General features: G+C 49.4%; 1 protein-coding gene across 10 annotated transcripts in view; it reads right to left on the minus strand.

The window, feature by feature from the left end:
• Positions 1–25,437, minus strand: part of ZNF185 (zinc finger protein 185 with LIM domain) — a 122,316-nt gene that overhangs the window by 80,469 nt on the left and 16,410 nt on the right. For 8 of the 10 annotated variants that reach the window (XM_045029060.1, XM_045029064.1, XM_045029061.1 and 5 more), the window contains exons 2-6: positions 13,486–13,564; positions 8,937–9,075; positions 7,574–7,648; positions 4,116–4,154; positions 3,164–3,235 (exon numbers count right to left, since the gene is read on the minus strand). In XM_045029060.1, the coding sequence (XP_044884995.1) occupies positions 3,164–3,235; positions 4,116–4,154; positions 7,574–7,648; positions 8,937–9,075; positions 13,486–13,510 (350 nt within the window). In that variant the 5' untranslated portion in view covers positions 13,511–13,564. Of the gene's footprint in view, positions 1–3,163; positions 3,236–4,115; positions 4,155–6,389; positions 6,473–7,573; positions 7,649–8,936; positions 9,076–13,485; positions 13,565–15,722; positions 15,810–25,437 lie in introns of those variants that run through there. The other 2 variants (XM_045029057.1, XM_045029065.1) reach the window with 2 other exon arrangements.

Here is a 25,437-nt window from a genome sequence, read left to right on the forward strand (position 1 = left end):
ACCACTGGGTCCTCCACTTCTGCTACCTCCTCAACCGGCAGGTTCATATTTTGGGCTACCCTCCTCAACAAGTCCTGATGCGCCCGAAGGTCAATAGGAGGAGGACCCGAGGAGGATGTTCCTGCAACTGCCTTATCAGATGAGGAGGAGGAGGAGAGGCCCGGTACCAAGGGGTCCTGTGGTGGGTCAGTGAGCGGCGGAGCAGCGTCTGCGGCGAGAGGAGCTTCAGGTTCCTCCAAAGCAAGTGGTGCCTCGTCCGTGATCGTAGGAGGATGCCTGCTGACCGTGGCTTCTGGAGCTCGATGGTCAGAGGGGCCTGAGCGCTGAGCCGTGAATGGAGCACCTTGCGCTTCGTGGTACGCCCACGGGGTCCAGAAGGCCCATTGAGGAGGGCCTTGGTCTTGGCCTTGAGGCTCGGACTGCTGGTATGCAGCACTGTCGGCGTGGGACGAGACGGATGGATGTCTCGAAGGCCATGGTGGTGCCGAGAAGCCCTGCGGTGCCACCGATTCAGCCGTTCGGTCCCGGGGCGGTACTGAGAAACGGTACCAGTCCTGTCGGTGCCGGGAGTGAGATCGGGACCATCTACCACGCCGGTGCCAGGAGGTCGGCCGGGATCTCGAGTCTCTATGGTGAGAACAGCTGCGGGACGTGCGGTACCGAGAGCGGTACCGAGAGCCAGATCAGTGCTGATAACGTCTGTCCGGCGACCGGGATCGTGATTGTCTCCGCGAGTATGACTGGTACCGCGATGGAGAGCGATACCGGGACTGCGAGCGGTGCTGGGATCGGGACCGGTGTGAGCGGGAACGTCTCCAAGATCGGGATCTGGAGTGACGTCGCTCTTGGTGGTCCGGGGAAGGAGGCCTCATTATGGCCGGCTTGCCAACTGACTTGACAACCCGCACCGGCGGTGCCGGGGGTTGAGGCTGTGTCGGCTCCGTCAGTGCAATTAGCTCTCTTGCCGTCGAGAAAGTCTCGGGAGTTGAAGGGAGCACTAGCTCAACCGCAGTGTGGACCAGGGAGCAGTGTGGTACCGGACTCAACGGCCTTTGCGGTGCCGGAGTCGATGGTGCCGCGCTAGGAGGAGCTTGGAGTTGCGGTGCCAGAGTTGGTGGTGCTGGCGTAGGTACCGGGGTTCGGCCTATGGGCCTGGATGCATGGTATTTTTTGGAGGATGAAGTCTGCACCACCTTACGTTTCCCCGAGGGGGAGAGGGAACGGTGCCGGGGAAACCGGTGCCGGCTGTTGTCGGTGCCGGGCCTCAGTGCCAGAGTGAGTTGGTGCCGAAGGCACGCTCCTCACCGATGCAGACTGCTGGGCGGTCGGTGCTGGCGCCGCAGGGCTAAGTGCCGACTCCATTAGGAGCTGCTTTAAGCGAAAGTCCCGCTCCTTCTTTGTTCTTGGCTTGAACGATTTGCAAATGCGACACTTATCAGGAAGGTGAGACTCTCCTAAGCACTTCAGGCAAGATTCATGAGGGTCTCCAACCGGCATCGGCTTCTGGCAGGCCGAGCACGGCTTAAATCCCGGTGCCTTGGGCATGAGCCCACACCGGGTCAGGGGAAAAAGGGGGCTAGTCCCCCAATCTCCCGGTGAACTATACACTAACTACAACTAAACTAGTAAACTAACTCTAACTAAACCAAAGTTGAACTATATACACAATAAGGTAGAAACAAGAGCGAGAAGCTAGGGTTGTGGAGGTCAGCGATGCCGCACTCCACTGTTCCAACGACCGTCACGGGCGATAAGAAGGAACTGAGGAGCGGATGGGTCGGCAGGGGTATATATCTGGCGCTATAGCGGCGCCACTCCAGGGGGCGCCCAGCCGACCCACCGAGTGTTGCTAGGGTAAAAATCTTCCGACGAGCGTGCACGCGGCGCGCACACACCTAACTGGAATGCATATGAGCAATCACTCGAAGAAGAACCGTCATTACTAGGTTTGGAATCCCCCTCCACCACACAACCCTATCTTGTTACAAGGAGAGTCAGACACACATCTTGTAACACTGCTCTCTCTAGCATTATCCACTGGTCAGTAAAGGGGGAAATGCATGGGTGTGCCATGGTGGCAAAGAAGCCATAAATCATCCTGCCATGGGGAAGGCACAGGACTGGCTATGCTAGCTTTGCAACTCTCCACCCCCCAAGTACTCCTGATGCCAGGGGCATGTAATGAGCGCTCAGGGGTAGGCTAGTGGCAGCAGGAGCGGCGCCAGGGTTTCTGGCACCCTAGGCAGAATTCGGGGGGTGGCATTTTGTGCACTCCCCACGGGGCGCGCGGGAGCTTCCGGTTCCACTCCTATAGCGCCGTCGAAGAAGGACCCTCCACCGAAATGCCGCAGGCGACAGCGGCAGTCATTGAGCTGCTCAATTGCCTGCCGCTGTTTTCCACGGCACGTCAGCAGAAGGTCCTTCTTCGGCGGCGTGACGGGAGAGGAACCTGAAGCTCCCGTGCGCCCCGTGGAGCACGCACAAAATGCCGCCCCCCGAATCCTGCTGCCCTAGGCGACCGCCTAGGGTCGCCTAATGGAAGCGCCGGCCCTGAATGGCAGGCTGGGAGTGAGAGGTGTGTGACCACAACCTCGCCCCATCTACTCCAGCTTTCAAAAATAAACATCATCTTAATAAAATATTTTTGTTATTTTTGTGATTAGGTTTGTTACAATGATTATTGAATGAAACCAGTATGGACATTTTCTCAAGGTTCCTACCCACACCAAAAAGCTCTAATCAGCACATGTTTTCTGGGACAAGCATTCCAAGATAAAAAAACGAGGGCACACCCAGAATACTCCCACTCCAGACAACTTCCGGCAGTCTTCTTGGAGGTCAGCGGTGGGCCAAGCTGAACCTTTCCACTATGTGCCACAACCAGTTCAGTTTAGAGATGGCATTAAGCCTAAGAATTGGGATCCGAGTTTGGAGTTTTTAATGCACTTCAAGTGCAGTGGGTTGGGTCCAAGTCTCTCTCTAGTTTGTTAGAAGCTTCATCGTCTCGGGATTCTGAATTGTGGTTGGAGAGGCTCTGCCAGAGTTTAATGGAGATCTGTGGGACTCTACAGGCACTGTATGAAATCAAACACTGGGCACCAGTGTATGCAGAATATTCCAAAATGCTAAGCAGGTCTTGTATGAAGAATAGGATCAGACAAACCTTTTCTGTGTGCCATTGGAATAGAAGGTGCTTTCGGGCAGAGTCTTGTCAATGGTCCTGGTGAACACCCCCCTATAGGAAAAGGAGAACTGTAGTTAGATTCTTAGAACCAAAATTACAGAAAAGCTGAGATAGCCACTGAGAAAGGCCCTAGAGGAGAGGACCATGCTAAAGTGGGCCCCAAATCTGTCTCTCCGTCAGATCTATTAAGCTGCAGATTTTCCACATAGATTGCAGGGCTCTCATCACCTCCAGTACATTATGACTGTATAATCTCTGTCCATCACAATGGCATCTATATAGCCTGATGGGGATGCACTGCCCAGCCTCGCATTCCATGGAAGTATGATGACTTTGTGACCCTTGAGTGTGTACCAGGATTCATCCAGCACCCAAGGGGTAATGGAATTGTGAGAGGAAGCAAATACACCTAGTGTTTTGGCTAATGCAAGGGCCTATGTATCATGTTGAGGGGAAGAGGTTGGGTCAGAAACAGATTAAACCATTTCATGGTCGTAGTCAATACTTAATCAGCTCCCAAATGGACTTGGGAGTGTGGCAATACAGGATACATGATCCTCTGTCAGACCACAGAGGACCAGGTCCATTGCTGGTCAACACCTAGTGCTGCAGTGGAAGATGAATCCCACAGTGCTCTGAGTTTCTAGTGCACTGCTTTTTACAAGGGACTGGGAAAGACTTCCTGACACCCTCACCAAGTGACCACCTTACTCCTCAGGCTATGACAACTGATTTCCCATCACTGCCAGGGCTCTGCTTGTTAAGCACCCAAACATGTCTACCCACAGGGGATCCCCACAGTCAGACACCACCATAACAGTGAAACACAGGTGATATTGATATTTCACCCATTTTATCCTCTTCTGTCTTAGCCTCTGTCACCTGCAGCCCCAGTGTTTCTAACTCCGGGGATGGGGCTCTGCATACCAACCTGATGAGATAACCGGAGGTGGGCTTGGAACTTGGCAACCTACACAGGGAATAGAAATCAAAAACTCACAAGGAAGAAATGGGAGCAGCAATATCCATAGGGTACAAACAGGGGTGGCTCCAGGCCCCAGCACGCCAAGCGCATGCTTGGGTCAGCATGCCACGGGGGAGCGCTCTGCCAGTCGCCGGGAGGGTCTGCGGAGGGTCTGCTTTGGTGGAGCCGCGGGACCAGCGGACCCTCCGCAGGAACACCTGCGGGAGGTCCACCGGAGCCGCGGGACTGGCGACCGGCAGAGCGCCCCCTGCGGCATGCCGCCGTGCTTGGGGCAGCGAAATGTCTAGAGCCGCCCCTGGGTACAAGGCTGTCAGTGCAACAGGGCTTCTGGTGCTGTCCAAAGCCACAATAGTGGAAATCCAGAGCAGCGAGCCCCGTGATGCTATTTCACATCCCCATCCAAAGTTTATGTAGCCTCTATTGTTTACAACTAGCTCCAAAGGATTTTTTTTTACACTATTTCAGGATGTGCTATAAGGGGCTCTATCAGGAAACTGACTAATTCTTTAAAAATTTGTGCTGACAGTCTATTTAATTCCAGACACAAACATAAATCCACAGATGGAATATAAATGCATGGATAATGGATCAAACATTGTCTCTCTTATAGAACAACATATTTACATTAACTTATTCAAATGTCCATCTGCAGAAGGGGCCTGCTGTTCAGCCAGGGAGGGAGTTTGGAGAAACACTCCCTTAGGGGAAAAGGAAGGAAACATTGTGAAAAAGGGTTAGAACCTGCAAATTGTGACATGCTAAAAGGACTGACATAAAAACCTGTGAAATATTGAGTCAGAAATGTCTTTCTGACAGTGAAAGTAGGACAGGGACTGGAGGAGAAGCAGCATAGGAATGGCCAAACTGGATTTTCAAAAGTGACTAGTCATTTGAGGTGCTTCAATGTTTGGGTGCTCAACCTGAGATACCTTAAAGGCTCTGATTTGTAGCAACTGGGGCTCAGGTCCTCAGAGGTGCTTAGGCTCTTTCAGTGGGAGTTAGAAGCCTAAATACCTTTGAAGATCTGGGTTTTGGTGAAAGTCTGGCCCCTTTTAACATGTCTCAAGTTGGGCACCCAAAATCACTAGATGCTCTTGGAAAGCTTGGCCCATTAATTATTTGTATTGCAGTAGCATGTCAGAACCCCAGTCACGGACCAGGACCCCGATGCTGGGCGCTGTACAAACAGAACAAAAAGACAGTGGTCCTCGTTACCCTCGGGTTTCTGAGCACCTTGCTCTCCCCCTTACCTCAGCTCCAGCAGACTCCACTCCTCCCCTTTTCACTGCCCCTAAGGCATCACATTGCCAATGTCACAGGGGTGTGCGCCGGGGGGGGGGGGGAGGGCAAGCAGGGGCACAGGCAGGGCCGGCTTTAGCAGGTGCAGGGCCCGATTCCTGGGGGGGGATGTGCTTGTACTCACCGGGCAGCGCTCCCAGTCTTCGCCAGCACTTCAGATTGCCAGGCGGGAGATCGGGACCGCGGGGCTGCCGCGCTCCGGCTGGGGTCGCGGGGCCGTGGGGCTGCAGTGCTACTGCTAGGGCCGCGGGGCTGTCGCGCTCCGGCCGAAGCTCTGGCCGGGAGATCGGGGTCGCGGGGCTGTCGCGTTCCGGCCGAAGCTCCGGCCGGGAGATCGGGGTCGCGGGGCTGTCGCGTTCCGGCCGAAGCTCTGGCCGGGAGATCGGGGTTGCGGGGCTTCCGCGTTCCGGCCGAAGCTGTGGCCGGGAGATCGGGGCCGTGGGGCTGCCATGCTCCGGCCGAAGCTCCCCGGGAGATCGGGGCCGCGGAGCTGTCGCACTCCGGCTGGGGTCACCGGGCTGCCACGCTCCAGCTGGGGTCGTGGGGCAGCTGGGCTGCAGTGCTACCGCCCGGGTCGCGGGGCCGAGGGGCTGCCGCGCTCCGGCCGGGGTCGCGGGGCCGGAAGACCCTGGTAGAACAGACTGCCCAAGGGTGAGTAAAACAAATTAAAAAGGTGCCTAAGTGGCGGTGCCGATTCCAGGGAATCTGTCAAATCGGCCTAAAGCCAGCCCAGGGCACAGGCCCCCCAATCAATGGGAGCACAGAACTCCACCTGGGCGGGAAGACTGAGCTCCTCCGGCCTTGAGGCTGCAGGGGGAGATCCAGATTCTCCGGCTGCTGGGTGAGAGCGAACTCCACCAGCCCTGGGGCACAGAAAATGCCGCTCCAAAAGCGGCTAAATTTTTATTCCAGTGCACTCACCTGCAATGTCACCAATGTTGCTGTTATTATCTATTTTGCCCCAATGTGCATGTTGCTTTACAGGAAGGCCTCAAGCAAAGGCCCTCCCTGGAGAAGCCTGCCAGCTAATGAGAGAGGGGATGCAAGGAGAACTGACAAGAGGTCATGGAGGAGAAGGGGGAAGTGGCAGCAAACTGGTCACAGGAGAGTTATTAATGAAAAATTCAGATCGGCGAGGACTGTCACTTTTCAGCAATGGGACTGCAGCCAGCAGGGGGCTCAAACACCGGGCTAATCGCTGCCCCATGTTTTTATTTTCTTAGGATCTGAACAGCTGGATCCTTATCCCCAGGCACCACACTGGCACAGGAATCCACCTGTAAGCTTGCAGAATCAGGGCCATCCAAAGCACCGTGCCAGCACACGGATCCACCTGCATCAGTGAGCTTGCAGGCTTAGGGCCAGAGGTGGATTAAGGTTTCCTGGGGTCCTGGGCCAGAGCAAGTGGGGGGGCCCTCACTACCCCTTCTGCCTGCAGTCCCGCCCCTTCTGCCTGTGGCCCTGCCCATGGCCACACCCCATTCTCCCCCTTTCCCCCGCAGCCCCACCCCTGTTCCACCCACGGCCGTGCACCATTCCACCCCCACAGACACACTGTTGCCTGCAACCCGTTTGCTCCTTTCTGCCTCCCCCTCCATGGCACTAACACGAGAGAAGCCATGGCAGTGAGTGAGAGCTCCTCCAGTCCTGGGGTCACAGTCAGGGTCCAGGCACTGGGGCTTCCCCCACCCACTCCCTGCTTGGCGCTTCTGCCAGGGCTCTGGACTTCCGCCACAGTGCAGTAGATTTCTGCTGAGGGTGGGGCACACATTTTTCTGGGGCCGCCGAACTGGCCAGGGCGCCTGGGCACAGACCCTGTCAGCTCATTGGATAATCTACCACTGCTTGGGACCACACATAGCACTACGGTGGCACACGGATCCATCTGCATGTATGAACTTGCAGGATCGGGGCCATGCTCTGTCCAAGATGAACGCTTGCAGAATGCTGTGCTGAGCACAATGGGTGCAGCTCTCCTCCAGCATTACGTTTTATAACCTAATAATACCAGGAGTGGGTGTGAGGAGACCTCGAAGAATCCCATGTCCAGGCAGATGCAATGGCACTACATATTTATACCATCCCAGCCAGAAGCCTTCAGTTACCTGTTATCGTGGGGTGTAACAGATGCTGAGGCTGGGGATCCCCCGTCGATCTTCTCAGACCTACATGGTGAGTGCCTGGTGGGAGGAAGGAACAGAATCACAATGGTAACGGTCCCATTCACACAATTCTCAACTGCTTTAGACATGCCAAATGTGACAGTTATGTGAGTAAAATGCACCTCCCGTGCCATCCCATGTGCATGGCACATCATGGTGCCAGTGTGGCAATGGCGTGCTGCAGCCAGAGAGGACATCCAGAGGAATTCACCCATGAAGGAAATCCCGTGCAGGCAATGCTCCCTGAAGAACCACATTGGTGTCATCATACTCACCCAGCTCTTTCATCCACAGCTCTCAAAGCAACTCACCATGAGGCAAGGAGCATTATCCCCATTGCACAGATGGGGAAAGTGAGGCACAGAGTGGGAAGTGACTTGCTCAAAGTCACACAGCGAGTCTGTGGCAGAGCCAGGCATAGAACCCAGGTCTCCTGAATGTTACTCTGGTGCACCCAGCCACTGGGATTGCACTGTCTGTCTCTCTATTTTGCTGCTGTTATTTAGAGAGCACTCATGCTGCAGATGCTGCTTTATAAACAAGTAGGGAGAAAAGTAGCTGCCAGAGATTCTACAGCATCCAAACTGGTGTGGGGATGGGGCATCCTGTGGTCAGCTGCCAGCTTGCTGACGCACTCAGGTTTCATCAGCACTGGGGAGGCTTGTTCAGAGAGGAGGGAGATTTTTTGTTTTGTTTTTCATTAAGCAGTTTAATAAAACACCGGCCCTTTAAGTGTCTTTAGTCCCATGCTCTGCCCAATGCACCTTGCAAGGGTAATGCCATGCCACTGGGATCAGCAGGGGTGTGTGTGTGTGTGTGTGTGTGTGTGTGTGTGTGTGTGTGTGTGTGTGTGTGTAGCTGTGTTGGCTTTACAACACTTAGGGTCCAGGATTCCACCACATGGGGCAACCTCCATCTGCCCACTTCTGGCAGCTTTGCAGCCTCTTTTTACCATGCCAGCCAAAACACTGGGCAGGACTGGCTCCATGAGTTCAGCTGATCCTCCCCAATTTGCAGTTGGACATCTCTTGGGGATTAAAAACACCTCCGAGCTCCTGGGTTCGTGGTTCTCTGGAAAGGTCATTTCCATTTGACTATCAAAAGTAAATACAAGCAATGCGTCCATTTGATTGTGAGTTTACTGCCAGCCACATGGCCTTGTGCCACCCTTAAGGAATGCCTGATGATGATGGGGTTGTCTCATGACTCCATTGAGTTTGGGGAAGGGACTCTACCAAAATAGCACAGAATTCTGGGAGGAAGGGGCAACAAGCTGTGGGTGGGTGAGACTGGTAACTCTACTTACAATGGGCTGCTCTTCGTCTCTTCCTCATTGTCTGAGTTTTGTGGGTAGATCCAGCTCTTATCCCCTTTTAGTGTGGTGCGTACCTTCATCTGCCTGATGATCTTCTTGCGATCTTCTTCACTGGGTGGAATAACACCCCCTGATACAGAACAAGAGGAGATGGTTTTGGGGATGTGTGGGACTGAGGGAATGGGCTTGCTGAATAAGCACAGAGCTCCCACTACCAACTGACCCACCCTGGAGCCATTCCAGTTGGGAACAGCTCTTATTTCCCCCTTCTTATTCTAATAGATTTAAAATACCGAGGGAATCTTTAACCTACTCATACAGGCTTTGGCAGTTGGAATTTGCCAGCTGGCAAAGTCAGAGGCAGACTCCAGACTGGATTTAGGGTGCCACTTTACACTGAATATCCTGGACTACAGGACCCTTTACTGGAATTCACAGACTCATTTGCTCGTGCTCCTTTAAAGGGAGTACCTAGCATGAATGAGTTGTTTTTCTACCACAGAGAACCAAAGACATTCAGGTGACTGTCTGCTTGCTTATCTAAAAGGCAGTATGTTTGCCTCCACATTCCCTCTCCCTGAATCTATGTAGAGTGGCTGAAGCTAATGCAAGTGTTAGGTTGGAAAAAAACACGTTTCTGGTTGTCATGCATGGTTTGCCATTTCTGCCACCTGCTGGTGAGACAAGTTTAGGACTTGCTCAATGGGAGGACAGACAGATTGAAAGAACATAGGATTCCCTCCTGCAAACCTTGTCTAATGACAGCCTCAAATTAGCAGATTAAAGAGACCCTTGCCTTGCTCATTTCTACCCTTCCATTCCCAATTGCTATTTCAAATGCAAGTGATCAATCCATGTCTTCCAGAATATGCGTACCACACCTGGCACAATGGGGCTTTCATTTTGATTGTGGCACAAGCACTAGCCTCCTGTCCCTATAATGCCTTTTCCTTCAGTGCTACTCTGTCAAAAATCTATTTATCTTCCATTGGCTCTGTCCTCTCACCTATTAGGAGCCTTAATTACATAATTCACTGGAATAAGTGTCGTTAACATTAATTAAAACATTGAAGCAGGAGATGTGAAAATGCCATAGGTTGGAAATTAGGACATGCTGCATCATCAGCAGGGTAGAGATCAGATGAGAGAAAGCAGTTCAGGGGAGATGGGAGAGAGTGAGGGTTGGACAGGGTGGTGTTTGAGAGGACCAAAGAAGCCTAGGGAGGGGCTAGAGAAAGTGCAAGGCGCTGAGGAAAGCTAGGGTGTGGAGGAGCTGTATGTGGCGGGGAGGGGAGAGGAATATCAAAACTTGGATTGATCTTGCAGATTGCTAAACACTATCTGCAAGGGGCTGAGAACAGCTGGATGGAAAATGGGAATTTTCGTGGGAAAAATCCCCATTCAAAATAGACTCCCCCTTGCATACAAACAGTTTTCCCAGGAGAAATTTTTGAAAAATGAGAAGGTGTGAGGAAAGCTTGCTGCCAAAAAGCCTCCAACTTTTCCAGTTGGAAACAAGCAAAGGATTCCTGCCTTGTGCATTTTCCTGAATATGCAGATAGCCTGAAACTAATGGGAATAGCTATACCAGTATAAGCATCTTCATAATGGCATAACTACATCCAAACTAGGGAGTTATACCACTTTAGGTATACCAGTCTAATTAACTTGTGTGTGTAAACAAGTTACTGTCAGAGAGGAACACTTTCACTTTTAAAGAGTAATGCTTAAAAGTTAAAAGTGGAGGCCTAGTGTCTAGAGCAGTGGCTGGGGCTAAGACCAGGGTTCTGTTCTCAGCTCTGCCATTGGCTGAATGACCTTGGGCAAGTCACTTCACCTCCATGTGCCTCAGTTTCCCCATCTGTGCAATGGGGATAATGATTCTGACTCCTTTGTAAAGCACTTTGGGAGCTACTATTACTATTAAAAGTGACATCAATTGCTTCATTGAAATGAACAAAGTTATCCAAACTATTAGTTTCAGGCTGCTTGCAGATTCAGGAAAATGCACAAGGCAGGAATCCTTTGTCTCTCTCTGGGTTCCCACCCCTCCTTCTAAATGGAAAAGCAGCAGGTTAAAGATAGATTCCAGTTCAGGTGACATGATCACATGTCACTGTAAGACTCCAAGCCCTCATTCCTCCCAGCCTGTCTCATAGGAAGGCCAGCCAATGTACAGGATCCCCCTGGACCCTTATCTTGCCAGACCCTGAGGCTGTGGCTACACTTAGCACTTCAAAGCGCTGCCGCGGTAGCGCTGCCGCGGCAGCGCTTTGAAGCGCTAAGTGTAGTCAAAGCGCCAGCGCTGGGAGAGAGCTCTCTCAGCGCTGTCCGTACTCCACCTCCCTGTGGGGGGCTTTGACCACACTGGCGCTTTGCAGCGCCGCAATTTGCAGCACTGGAGAAGGTGTGTTTTCACACCCTGCTGCAGCGCTGCAAATTTGTAAGTGTAGCCAAGCCCTAAGATATCAAAATGCCAGGAACATGATTAAATTAAGAGCCAACACAAAGGGGAAACACTGGAGGGAAAGAGAAGCCAGTGACTGATTACAAAGGACACCATGGGTAATGAACAAACTAACCTCAAACTACAGTAACTGAACAGAGGGCGTGGTATCATAAAGATACTTGTAAACATCCATCAGTGATAACAATTTTGGTATTAATGTTAAGGTTTGGGGATAAGAATTTTGACATGGATGTTAAACCTTATCATAATGCTACTTTTCAATTAATACCTATAAACAGGTTTAAAGCTTACGACAGCAGAGAAATCATAAAAAAAACTGGTTTGCTGTGTGTGAATGGGGAAACTGAGGCATGCTGCCTCATGGCCTTAATGGCTGAATGCCAAGAGAACTATAACAACAAACTGCCTTCGAGATAGTCAGTGGCTAACCCTCTTCCAGTAAACTAAGGGGGGAGGTGTGACTGTACCTCGGGGGAACACCCTGCACCCCCATGTTCATCTTTATAAAACGAATGTGTGGTATCCAATGCAAAGATTGTCATATTGGGTGTCTTCAGAAGGCTCATAATACACTGAGCATGTTTGTTATAGTGATATTATAGTAATTGTTAAAGTAAAGTTATAGGTTATAATTTCATGTATATCATTATGAGGCTGAAATGTATCCTCATGGCTTAAAGCAAGCCCAGGCAAAAACTCTCCAAGAACAGAGAGGCAGTTCACACCTCATCAGGGCATGGATGGGACAAACCCTGCCCAGCCTCACAGAAACAACGGACACTGGCTTAGGCAGTAACAAAAGAATCTGTTAGACCCTTGAGGGAGTCACCCCCTTCCTTTGGGCAGTTTGACAGCAATGCTCACCTGACTCAGAAGTGTGTGGGGGGGAAGCCAAGAGAAAAGAAAGGACATGATAAAAGGGAGAGACATTTTGCCATGCTCTCTCTCTCTCTTCCACCTACATCTACAGACACCACCACCACCAAGCGACTGAAATGCTGACCAAAGGGGAGAGCCTGACTGAAAAGTAACCAGACAGCCTGTGGGGAGAAGCATCTAAGTTTTTAAGGACATTGAAAGTGTTAAGATTAGCTTAGAATGTGTTTTGCTTTTATTTCATTTGACCAAATCTGACTTGTTATACTTTGACTTATAATCACTTAAAATCTATCTTTATACCTAATAAATCTGTTTGTTTATTCTACCTGAAGCAGTGTGTTTGGTTTGAAGCATATCATAGAACAAGCCTGGTACATATCAATTTCTTTGTTAAATTGACAAACTTATATAAGCTTGCAGTGTCCATCAGACATAACTGGACACTGCAAGACGTAGGTTCCTAGGGTTGCTTCTGGGACCGGAGATATTGGCTAGTGTCATTCTCTTGCAAATAGCTGGAAGTAGCTTACATGCCAGAGGCTGTGCGTGAACAGCCCAGAAGTGGGGAGCTGTCACAGCAGAGCAGGATAAGGCTGGCTCCCATAGTCAAGGATTGGAGAAGCCTAGCAGATCACCGATCCAGATAGCACCAGAGGGGACCATCACATGTATTACCCTGGTGGAATCTCCATCCTTAAGCCTGGCTTGACAAAGCCCTGGCTTGGATGATTGAGTTGGGGTTGGTCCTGCTTTGAGTAGGGGGTTGGACTAGAAGACCTCCTGAGGTCTCTTCCAACCCTAATCTTCTATGATTACTTTTAATATGAAGCCTCAGGTTCTGTAGCAGGGGTGGAATCTGTTGTTGACTTGTGGGATATATGTTGCCCCAATAAGAATTTTATACACTCCTTCTGTGCCAGCCATGACAGTACAGGGTTGCTTACATTATTGTTTTGTTCCTCCTGAAATTCATTGGAGGTTACTAGTTTTGCACCTTTCTCTATCTTTGTAGGCATTACAATTCTACCCCAGTGAAATATCAAACACACAGAATTCTGTAGAAAGTAAATACATGACAATCTGTTGAGTAAGGCATCATCATACATTGGAATAGGGGAAATCACAGATGTTAGAGTTCATATAACAAATAGCAAATAGCATGATCTTGTAGGTAGGGGCAAGATAAATTACCTTTGCTGACACCAAGAGACATCATGGTTCTCTCAAATTTTCTCCTACTTCAGTTCCCAGTTCAAGGCAATGGGTCCACCTGAAAAAATGAAAAAGCGTGAGAAACCCAAATTATTGCTCCAGTTATAAATGGTTTCCAGACAGGATCTGAGTGAGTGTGTGAATTACATATCACAGTAATATCACACTGGCAGAAATGAGACGGGGAAGGTCTATTTGCCCCTCTATTTTATTTCATCCTCTTGGCCAACTGGAGTCTTTCCCATCACTGTTCTCATGGATCCATGTGAAAAGTTGTTCAGAATTAAGGGATCATAGCAATGTCGGTCTGGAAAGGAACTTGAGAGGTCATCTAGTCCATCCCCCTGCTCTGAGGCAGGATCAAGATGGGTAAAACTCACTTGGATTCATGCTCAGGTCCACTAACTCCATAGTCTAGTCATGGCAGACATGCCTATCCAGGCTCAGCAGAGGAAGAGGCATCCCAGGGTCATATGCCTCAAACCACTCAGACAAGACAGAGAACAAGACACATATTGATGTTGCTATAACACTGACATTCTTTTAAAGCAGCATCACTTTTCCAGGCAGAACTGACAATTCCTGTTCCCTGCCTAATGATCTCACAAGCAGGTAGCAAGCTGTAGTAACCTTAGCCTATAGATACCCACACACATTGTTGTCTCTTTTACAAGTGCATAAATGACTTAATGACTGACAATTAAAAGTCTCTTTCATCCAAAGAGCTATATTCTCTACAGTCTGGTATGCAAGGACTCTCTTCTTCTCCTTCTTGTATAGCAGCAGGTGCTGTCATGTATGGGGCCTTTCAGCAATTTCTGTGAGAACATCATGACAGTTACAAAGCTGTGGATCTATAGAACCTTATCCAGCAGTGAAACATGGCTGCTGAAGAGTGGCACACTGACATTTGCGATTCTCACCATCTTCGTCCTCTGCTCTGTATTAAGAGACAAGATCAGCAACGAGAATGTTTGTAGCCAGACCCAGTAACCATTTCCATCAACACTGGTTCGGGTTCCGTGGCTTTCTTGGTATGGACCAGGGGTAGGCAACCTATGGCACGGGTGCCGAAGGCAGCACGCAAGCTGATTTTCAGTGGCACTCACACTACCCGGGTCCTGGCCACCAGTCCAGGGGTCTCTGCATTTTAATTTAATTTTAAATGAAGCTTCTTAAACATTCTGAAACCTTATTTACTTTACATACAACAATAGTTTAGTTATATATTATAGACTTATAGAAAGAGACCTTCTAAAAAGGTTAACACATATTATTGGCTCGCAAAACCTTACATTAAAGTGAATAAATGAAGACTCAGCACACCACATCTGAAAGGTAGCTGACCCCTGGTATGGACATATAATTACAATGAAAGACCATTACCATGGGACCAGAGATCCTGTGGTAATCACAAATTTCAGGGGTGCAGTAAGATTACTAGTGATGGACATAATCTGAATAGCCAGCCAGACCACTTGAAGGACCGAGCTAGAAATCGATCTGCCTGGCACTCAGAATGCAAGGATGCTACATCCCTTTGGGATTTGCATGATGATGATTTGCATGATCTCCTTTGAGTGTAATCCTCTGCAGCAATGTTCTCCAAGGCATCTGAGTCAGTTTGAACCAATGCATCAACTGGGAAGCTAGGAAGTATTTTGCTACTGGAGGTGTCACCTTTCCTATGAAATACAACACCAAAGTCCTGGCTATGAATGGTCATTGGACATCCCATGCATTTGGGGCATCCCAGACTAGGGTTAATGTGAGTGTCTTGGCCAAATTCCAGTTTGGCTAATTAGAATAATAGAATCATAGAATCTCAGGGTTGGAAGGGACCTCAGGAGGTCATCTAGTCCAACCCCCTGCTCAAAGCAGGACCAAACCCAACTAAATCATCCCAGCCAGGGCTTTGTCAAGCCTGACCTTAAAAACCTCTAAGGAAGGAGATTCCACTACCTCCCTAGGTAACCCATTCCAGTTCTTCACCACCCTACTAGTGAAAAAGTATATGCTGCCTGTCTAAATCCTCTCTGAAAACATTACAAGAGAGCAGAATTTTTCACTTCTTGTCCTAAAGGATTATCCTGTGCCACTGCTTCCGACAGCTGTGTATTTCTCTCCAGAAGCAGCCATGCTCCCTGTGTGTACAGTCTGTAAGTGCTTGGGAATCTTCAAGATGCTGTATGAATATAAAGTTAAGTTATTATTACCTGTGGGTGGCTTGTGTCTGAAATATTGCATGGAAACCACGCTCCCATTAAAAAATACTAGTACTGATCTCACGGCATCGCTGCTTGATGAAGTCCTCACCCTTTGCTTGGCACATGGGAAGCTGAATAACCACCTCTGCTCTTTGCAGATGCAACTTCCCTCCTAGTTTGCACTGAATTCTGGAACACAACCAAAGTGCAATAAATTCAGGACAACTCCTGCTCTCAAGCTCCATTCACCTGCTCGACCTTTCCCTTCTAGAATGCTAGTTTAACTCCCACTGCATGTAGACAGCCCTCTCCTGCCCCCACCCTTCCCAGACTGTCCTTCTTGAGGCCTTTCCGCTCAGACTCCAGGGCTGCCCAGAGGGGGGGGGGAGGGGGCAATTTGCCCCGGGCCCCGGGCTCCGCAGGGGCCCCCAAGAGAACAGCGGAGGCTCCCGCCTCCACCCCTCTCCTGGAGCCTTAGCGCATCAAGCGCCCTGTCTCCAGCGGGGCCCCTGAGCCCCGCCCCGCTCAGAGCCGCATGGTGAGGGGGCGGGGCTGGGAGCTCCGGGCTGAGCTCTGCTCCCTCCGCTGGGCCCAGAGCTCACAGCCCCGCCCCCTCACCACGCGGCTCTGAGCGGGACGGAGCTCAGGCACCGCCGGAGGCACGCTGCGGCTGTTCCAGCGAGGCGCTGAGGCTGCGCGTGAGGAGGGAGCCGGGGGTAAGAGGCTGGGGCCGGGGGGGTTGGCTAAAGGGCAGGGAGCCCTGGAGACAGTCAGGGCAGAGGTTGGGGGAGGGGGCAGAGAATGGGGGGGTTGGATTGTGGGTGTTCTGGGGGGGTGGATAGGGTCAGGGCCGCCCAGAGGGGGCGGGGCAAGAGGGCGCAGGAGCTTCTTCGCTCCCGGTCTTCGCCAGCAGGGGGTCCTTCCGCTCCGGGGCGGAAGGACCCCCCACTGGCGAATTACCGCCGAAGCGGGACCCGCCGCCGAAGTTCAGCTCGGTCTTCGGCGGTAATTCGGCGGCGGGTCCCGCTTCGGCTGTAATTCGGCGGCGGCGGGCTCCCGCCGCGGGTCTTCGGGGCACTTCGGCGGCGGGTCCCGGAACGGAAGGGCCCCCCGCCGCCAAAGACCCCGGGCCCCCAGAATCCTCTGGGCAGCCCTGTCAGACTCACAAGGGGACAGAGACAGAACAAGGACAATAATCCTATTATGGATGACCATACAGTATTTCAATTCTAATCTTTGATATGCAAGATGCTCTGATGCATTTCTTCCTCCCTTCTAGTTAACAAGTTATTTCCTATTCCTGCAGTAACTGTATGGTATAAAACAACCCAGGAACAGGGACAAAGGGGAAAATGGTGGCAAGGAACTAGCCCAAACATAGGGCTAGTTGAGAATTTTTTGGATGAATTGTTTTTCACTGAAAGAGGCTAACTTGTCAAAACCAAAACTGTTCTTGAGTCAGAGTCAGGTTTGAGAAAAAAAGAAAAAAAAGTCAAAATTGAAATGAAACGTTTTGAAATTTTCAAAATAAAATGCTTCCATAGACCCAAACCAAAACATTTCTCGGTGTTTTGCATTGCAATTTTTTTTTGAGATTTTGACTTTTCATCTTGATTTAAGATGACAGCAAATTGTGAACTCTTGAATATTTGAGGGAAACTGTTTTGCACCCAGCTCTACCCAACGGTCAGATGCTGCCCTTGATCCTGCTCTATTTGATCTATGTTGAGTTAGAAGCAGCGGCGTCGCTAGACTGATGGCTAGTTGAAAATGTTCTGCCTGATTTGATAGAATCAACATGCATCAATTCCATCAACAGTTTCAATGGAAACCAGATAAGCAGGTACCCAGGCTGACACTGCCTATGAGCTGTCAAGTTTCCTAGATTGGTCAGATCCCCAGGATGGTCAGCTACTCAACTTCCTGGTCTGCAAAGAAGTAGCTAGCTGGGAATCCAGGCAGCCTAGGAGCCTGGCAGCATGCCAGGCTGACAGCAAGCTGAAAAATTTTGTTTTGGTTCTCCTGAAACAGAATTTTTCCGGAAGTCCTTCCCTGCAAAAAATATCATGTTTCTGAGTTTTTGTCCCGATATGAAATTATTCGCAGGAAGCAATTTCTATTTCCTGGCCAGCTCTAGTGATAGCCTTAAAACAGAAGTAATTTAGTGAAGTGTTTTTGAGAATCTGGAGTGTTGATACACATAAGCTAGTGTAAATGAGAGGACAAATCAGGTATTTAGTACAGAGGAGCAGAGCTTTCCATGTAATATAAATCAGTTTTAGAATCATGCAAATAGGATTCATAAAAAGATGAGATTCTGGGCTTGTGCAGCATAGAACTCACAGCCCAGGTTGTTAAAGCTATGGTGGCTTTAAGCTACCTTTGCACCCGCCCAATGCTGAGCTGCTCTAGGTGCACCTCTCCTGGACTGCAGTGCTACCTGAAATCTCCCAGCTGTTCCCCCACCCCCAGTGCATCCCTCCCATCACCACAGTCCCACATGCCCTATCCAAAGACTCATGAAAGCATCCTCAGAGGGCAGCTTACAGTTGTCTTCTGCAGTGCTTGTACAGAGCGAGTCTTTTATATGGCAGGTAATGGGGCCAGAGCAGTGATGAGAATCTCAGCCCAAGAATTTTGCTTGGGACTTCTCCCTAGACATAGCTGGCACATCATCTAGCCAGTACTATCGATGATATTAGCCTCTTACTATTAGCCTCTTACCCAACTTTATCTGCCTTTAACAATACACCCCAAAATTAAAGGAGGTGCCAATGGACATCAAAGGACGTATGAATAAATACACAGTTCTGATGCCTGAAACTACACATTGGCCAACCCTACTACCTGATCCTTCAGGCTTCTCTATCTTTCCATTCACATCAGCGTGGGAGAGCGCATCACAAATATCATCACAGATATTTCTGGCTCTGCAGACAGGTGTTTGGGCATGTTGATGGCTCATTAGGGCTGGCTCTGTGGGACTGGCAGTGGTTCCCACACATTGTTTTTCCAACCGTGACTCACACAGCAGCAGCCAGCCCTGCCCTTCCTTGACAGGCATGCTATGGCCTAGTAAGGTACAAGCACGCTGAGTGTGGTGGTTCAGAGTCAGTGGCAGGCCAGTGTCTGGGAGAGCCATCTCTAGAGCCTCAGTAAAGGGCCACACCACAGTTTCAGGGGCTGCCCAAGTGCAGAATTCCAAGCAGATTTCCTAATGACGTGTTGGAGACTATGAGATTTTTTTATAAAGCAAATAACCTATTGCAGGAGAGTGCACTGCAAGAAACGGGACAGTAAACACAAACAGAGTCTAGTACCAAACCACACTCCTGGTCTGAGGCAGACGTGGGCAGACAACGTTTAATTGATTACTGCAGTCCACATAGGAAGAGCCTCCCAAGATAATTCTCAGCTACCAGGAGAACTTCTGGCTTTGTGGTGGGGGACAAGTTGACTACTTTTTAGTGTGGAATGTCTATCCTGGGAAGGCTATGCCAAGGCACACTTGGGGTTGTTAAGTATAAATGAGTCTTCTTCCAGTGCCAGAGCACAATAGGATCCATGCAGCGCCTCAGACACACAAGTTACACAGCCTCTCCAGATGTTAGCACTCCAATTAGAGGGAGGTCTAGCTCAGTGGTTTGATCATTGGCCTGCTAAGCCTAGGGTTGTAAGCTCAATCCTTGAGGGGGGCACTTAGGGATCTGGGGCAAAAATCAGTACTTGGTCCTGCTAGTGAAGGCAGGGAGCTGGACTCGATGTCCCTTCCAGTTCTAGGAGATATAGGTATATTTCCATATTGGCCTCCACAAATCACTCCTGGATAGAGTACAGTGTGAGATGACAAAGACATGGATCAATAATGGCAAGCTCTATATCTGAGAGGAAGAGTTCTGCTGCCTTGCAAACTGAGGCTGAGTAGCACTTATGGCTGCTATTTGGAGATCGAGGTGTATGCCCTGAAGCCTCTGCAGCTCTTTAACAATTGAGCCCTAACTCAGTTGTCCTGTAGACTTCACTGAGTCTACACATGTGTTGAAAGCTAGCCATGCGCTTAAACACCTGGTTGAACAGGGGCCTTGGAGAGCAGATTCTCTTGACACCTGAAGCTTACCATTGCATTGTCAAACTTGGGGTCCCTCTTCTCTTAAGTGGGACGCTTCAGAGAGAACATATCACACCAGCACTCTGAGAGCTACTCTGGGTTTCTACCCAATTTCAGATCTACAGTAAGATTGACTTTAAGCTGTATCATCTCCAGAAGCCTCTATGGGCTAGGGCAGTGGCTTTCAATATTTCCAGACTACTGTACTCCTTTCAGGAGTTTGATTTGTCTTGCATATCCCCAAGTTTCACCTCACTTAAAAACTACTTGATTACAAAATCAGACAGAAAGGTGCAAAAGTGTCACAACACATTATTACTTTCTCATTTTTACCATATAATTATAAAATAACTTAACTAGAATATAAATATTGTACTTACATTTCAGTGTATAGTATACAAAGCAGTATAAACAAGTCATTGTCTATATGAAATTTTAGTTTGTACTGACTTCACTAGTGCTTTTTATGCAGCTTGTTGTAAAACTAGACAAATATCTAGATGAGTTGACATACCCCCTGGAAGACCTCTGCGTAGCCCTGGTTGAGAACCACTGGGCTAGGGCGTGGCCACCTCAGGGCCACCTGTTCTTCTGTACTACACCGAGAATTAGATGCTCTGTGGGAACATTGTGAATGTTAGAGTCAAGAGTGAAGCAGCCACATTAGCCAGTTTTCTGCAGTAGGTTCACAAGGAGAATAGGCTTTTTCTTCAGGAGAAAGGAGTCCCTGCCTCAATTAATTTAGAGCACAACACAAGACTCACCTTCCTTATTAATGGAGGCTAAAAAGTGGCCAACTTTTATCCTTTGCTTAGATATCATCCCCCAACATGATCACAGAAATGTCCTAACCAAGGGAGGGGCAGAGCCAGAGATCCATAACTGGACAGAAATTATACTTCTTGTATTTAACACCTCAAGTACTATGGTAATTGGCACAACAGAGAAAGACACAGCTCCAGACCATCCATGGTAGAACAAACACAACAGGGACCAAGCAGTTGCTGGAACCGAACTGGAAACCTCTCCTTCCTGCTTGACACTGATTCTCAGCAGATAGCCTGGCAGTTTGAGATGGCGATATTGACAGTTGCATTAGAGAACCATGCATAAACAGAGATGCATGAGACACTCCAAGACAAACTGAAAGAGGGACAGAGCAACAAACAGCAAACTTCTTATCAGGAAAAAAGCTTTAGAGGCTCATCTGATAATACCGCCTCCCTCTCGCTTCCCTCGTGCCCACTCGCCTCCCTCCTATCTCTTTATAGGTAATTATCAAAAACTTCCAAATCAAATCAGCTTGAGATCCCCTTCCATTAATACAACATGTAATGCATCTGGACTTCAACGAAGAGACAATTAGATTTTAAAACAAGCATTTTCTTCATCACTAATTCACTTCAGAAAATCCCAGCTTTGGCCCAGGTTCACACTAGAACCAGTTGCTGGACTAGACTAGAAGTGAGATTTTGTTACATCATTTTTATATTGGCAAAAGCCCTAGTGTAGACGCAGTTACACCAGCTTATGGCAGTATAGCTGGTAAGAGAGCTTTGGCCAGCATGTCTTATTTCATTTGGAAAGTGGTTTAAGCTACATCAGTAACAGCACTCTTTTGCTGGGATAAGCTGTGTCTTCACTAGCTAGACCAGCTTACCCTTTCCAATGTAGACAAGCCTAAAGTCTATTGACACTGCAATTGATAGGGGTGATTCCCAATGAGGCAGACAGATTGGTGTTAGCTCAGCTTGAGCAAGGGGACTAGAACTAGCAATGTGAATGCTACCTCATGGGCAGAGGCTCAGGCTGGCCACCCGAGCTTGGACTTGGGAGGGTGGGCAGACTTGGACTTGAGCAACAATCCTAGCCCTCGCCCATGCCACAATGGCCACATGACTATTGTTAGCATGCTAGCTCCATAGGAACTTGTGCAAATTTGTGTACTCAAGCTGGGACTGAATGTAGCCAAGGAGGCTGAAGCTCTGGGCAAGTCTACACAGTAGAGCACTACATCAGCACAGCTGCACCACTGTAGCACGGGCGGTGAAGATGCACTATGCCAATGGGTGAGTGCTCTCCTGTCGACATAATTACTCCACTTTGGCAAGAAGTGGAAGCTATGTTGCTGGTTGAGTGTTTCCCACCAATATAGCACTGGTGTGAACTGCGCAAAACTTGTGTCACTCAGGAGGGAGGGATGACTTTTTCACACTCCCGAGTGACGTAAGTTAGAGCAACTTAGGCAATGGTGTAGACCTGCCCTCTGAGACCAGCTAGAACGGCTCTCCTTCCTGCCCCACCTTAGGCACATTGTCAGTCACTGCAGTGGAAGCTCAGATTTCTGAACTCAGCAAGGAAGGGAAGGGAAAAACAAATCAGTGCTGAGGTATTTTGTTTGGACTGAACCAAAATCCCAGAGCCGAACACCCCCAGCTCTGGATAAGAGGGATCATTATTTGTTTGTTTGGTGCAGCAAATCCCATGCTCATCTGGTGCTGCAATATTCCCCTCAGCTTTGTGTATGGTTTGTGCCCCCCTGGATTCTGAGCTCATGGTCTGGACACAAAAGTTGTGCTCCAACCAGTGAGGCTCATCTGGCCTGCTAGGCAGTGGTGATGGATGCCTTGCTGATCGTGAGTGCTGGGAGCTGTTTGACAATCTCTGGCTCTCCATAGGCTCTTCTGAAATATCTTCCACAGTCACCTTTCATAACTACTTTTCAACAGCAAAACCCTCCTGACTAAGTGAGGAGCAAGAGCAGAGCATGTCCCCTGGTCTCCCTTTTGAGCCACAGACTAGAAATAGTGCCAGCACCAGAGAATTTACAAGAGTTCTTCCAGGGAATTATGGCAGTGTGACCTCTTCTCCCATAATTCTCTTGTGCCACTCCAGGTAGCCTAGAAGAACTTTTGAAATCTCCCAGAAGTTACAGCTTCTGGTGGCAGTACCAGGAAATGTGGGATAGGTACCCAAAGGCACTGTGACTACAGCTGTGTAAATCGCTGTTAGAGTGGACACAGGGCAAAACTGCAACCGTTCTGAACCCAAAACAGCATGGCTTTTATGGACACATTGACTGCTTTGTGGGTACTTCCAGCAGTGCTGTCCCACAGATTCAATGATGTTGTTAGCTAATGTAGAAAGTTATTAAATTCTCATGCACCTCTTGCTAAAAAAATAGTCACAGGGCAGAATATAAGCATGAATCATGTGGTGAGAATAAACAGTCATAACGTGCAATCAGCCCTGACTTGCTCTTGAATACCTGGTTGTCCAGGATGGACCATGGGAGGCTGAGGAAAATACCATTGCTTAGGTTGTTATGTGGAGAAGGGGATGTCTATTGGCATCATGTTACAGACTGAAGTGGCATCAGGGGAGAGGCTGGGCCTCAAGACAAGTCCAGAGGACAGTGATGGGAGGTGGCTGCTGTGATGGGAAATAGAAAAAAGAAAAGAAGACAAGACATCCACATTACATGAGTCAGAGCAGGGATGGGCAACCTGCAGCCTGTGGGCCACATGCAGGTCACCAGGGGTAATCAATGGCGGGCTGCCAGACAGTTCGTTTACATTTGCACAACCTCCCGCAGCTCCCAGTGGCCACGGTTCACCGTTCCCAGCCAATAGGAGCTGTGGGAAGCAGTGCGGGCAGCAGGGACGTGCTGGCCACCGCTTCCTGCAGCTCCCATTGGCCAGGAACAGCAAACTGCGGCCACTGGGAGCTGTGGACGGCCGTGCAAATGTAAACAAACTGTCTAGCAGCCCGTCAGCAGATTACTCTGACGAGCTGCAGCTTTCCCACCACTGAGTCAGAGCAATATAGCAGCTTCTCTGGAGTATCTTTGTGGATCTCTACGGGAGGGGAATGCCTGGTAAGTATTTTAGCTCCAAAACCAACTCTTACATTGAGATGTGCCCAGGAGATTGTAGGTACCTATTTTGGAGCCCTTCAGTCTGATCTCCATATTTATAGGGCACAGGAGAGGAAGAACTATTAGCAAGCTGTAAACTGTCCCAGTCAGTTGATCAGTCATCTTGCTATTTCTACTACCTGCTGGCAGGATGAAAGGGTTTTGTGATTTCTGGGGGAGGAGGAGGATAAACAGAACTCTGTAAGAAAGCTACCACAGCCCCAAGTGTGATTCCACAAGGCAGGAGAAAATAATGGCAATGGATCCCATTTATACCATAGTTCACCCAACCCCTCACACTGATAACATCAATTTCAGTTTTATATAGCACTTTGTATCCCATAGCACTTCACAGCCTCTGTAGTACCACCTGTAGCACCACTGAAATGCGGCCACCTTTAGGGTGGGTGTGAAAACAAACCAGCATGCTGCCTCTTGTGTAATGGAAGATGCATTTCCCCATGAGATCACTGACATTCATGCACTGCACACAGGGCGTCACATTTTCAGGTCTTGACTGAATAACAAGGATCTCTCTTGGCTGAGCCTTCAGATCCTGCCACCCTCTGAAAACTTTGTAGCAGATCTTCCTGGTGTCTATTTTCTAGCTCTAAAGGCTGAGTGCAGTGCGGAGCAGGATGGGAGAGGCTGAGAGAGCCCAACTCCCTGAGGGAGTGTCTATGGAATTCTTCAGGGAACTATGCAAATTGACATGGCCCAGAACATGTTCTCTGCACAAAGAGTCCGCAGAGCCTGCCAAGAAACTCTGCATGCCCTTACCTGTTGCTTCGGCAAAGTTCCTGCTCCTGAGCCTGTTACTTCCTCGACATTTCACCATATCACTTGCTCTTCCACAGCCCCTTTCACCACAATGCACTTTATGTGGATAGAATTCTTAGTTAAATTGCCTTTCAGAGGAGAGAGAGCCCCCCCTCCTCCAGCTGACCACACGTTTTCATTACAGATCCCCAGTAATTGTCATGAGGGGGTATTAATCCCAGTGCCCTGGCTATTTTCCAGGTTGGGTGCCTACACTTGGCCTAACTACAGGTCTTAACTGAGCATTCTGGATTATTTGCCCCATCTTCCTCCCTGCCCCTCTTGATCTCTACTCTGCTGCCAGCCTCACCACACCCTGCACTCTTCACCATCTGCCAGGCTTTCCTTCCCCTATCTCCCCTCTACCCCCAGAGTCCCTTCTCCCACTCCCATACCCCTGCCTTTGCACCTCCCAATTAAAATCAACAGCAGCAGCAACAGCAGGTTGCCTGCAAAAAAAACCAAACCCTTGATAACATTTAGGCTGCTGGTATGCAGAGACCACTGACTGTCATGCTGACCACTTTGCTTCCTTGTTTCTTTGTACTCCCTGTCTGCCTCCCTCTAGCTGTCTCTTGTCTTCCATGTAGAGTGTTAGCTCTTGATTCCATTTAGGTGCCTAACTCTCATTACCTTCAAGAATCCAGGCCTTTGGTGCAGGGACTGTCTTTTTTTGTCTGTACAGCACCTAGCACCATGGGGTCCTGGTCCATGACTGGGCTCCTAGATTCAACAGTGACTCAGCATGTGGCTACTACAGGCATGAGGCAAATCTCCTTGTCTGTTATAGCACTGTTTCCTAGCCTTTGTCCATGTTACACTATAAGACAAGCTCTTTGGGAACGGGGTCATTTTCCCCACTGTGAAACGTTTTACTGAAA

The sequence above is a fragment of the Mauremys mutica genome, chromosome 9, assembly GCF_020497125.1.
Source record: "Mauremys mutica isolate MM-2020 ecotype Southern chromosome 9, ASM2049712v1, whole genome shotgun sequence".
Classification (NCBI taxonomy): domain Eukaryota; kingdom Metazoa; phylum Chordata; order Testudines; family Geoemydidae; genus Mauremys; species Mauremys mutica.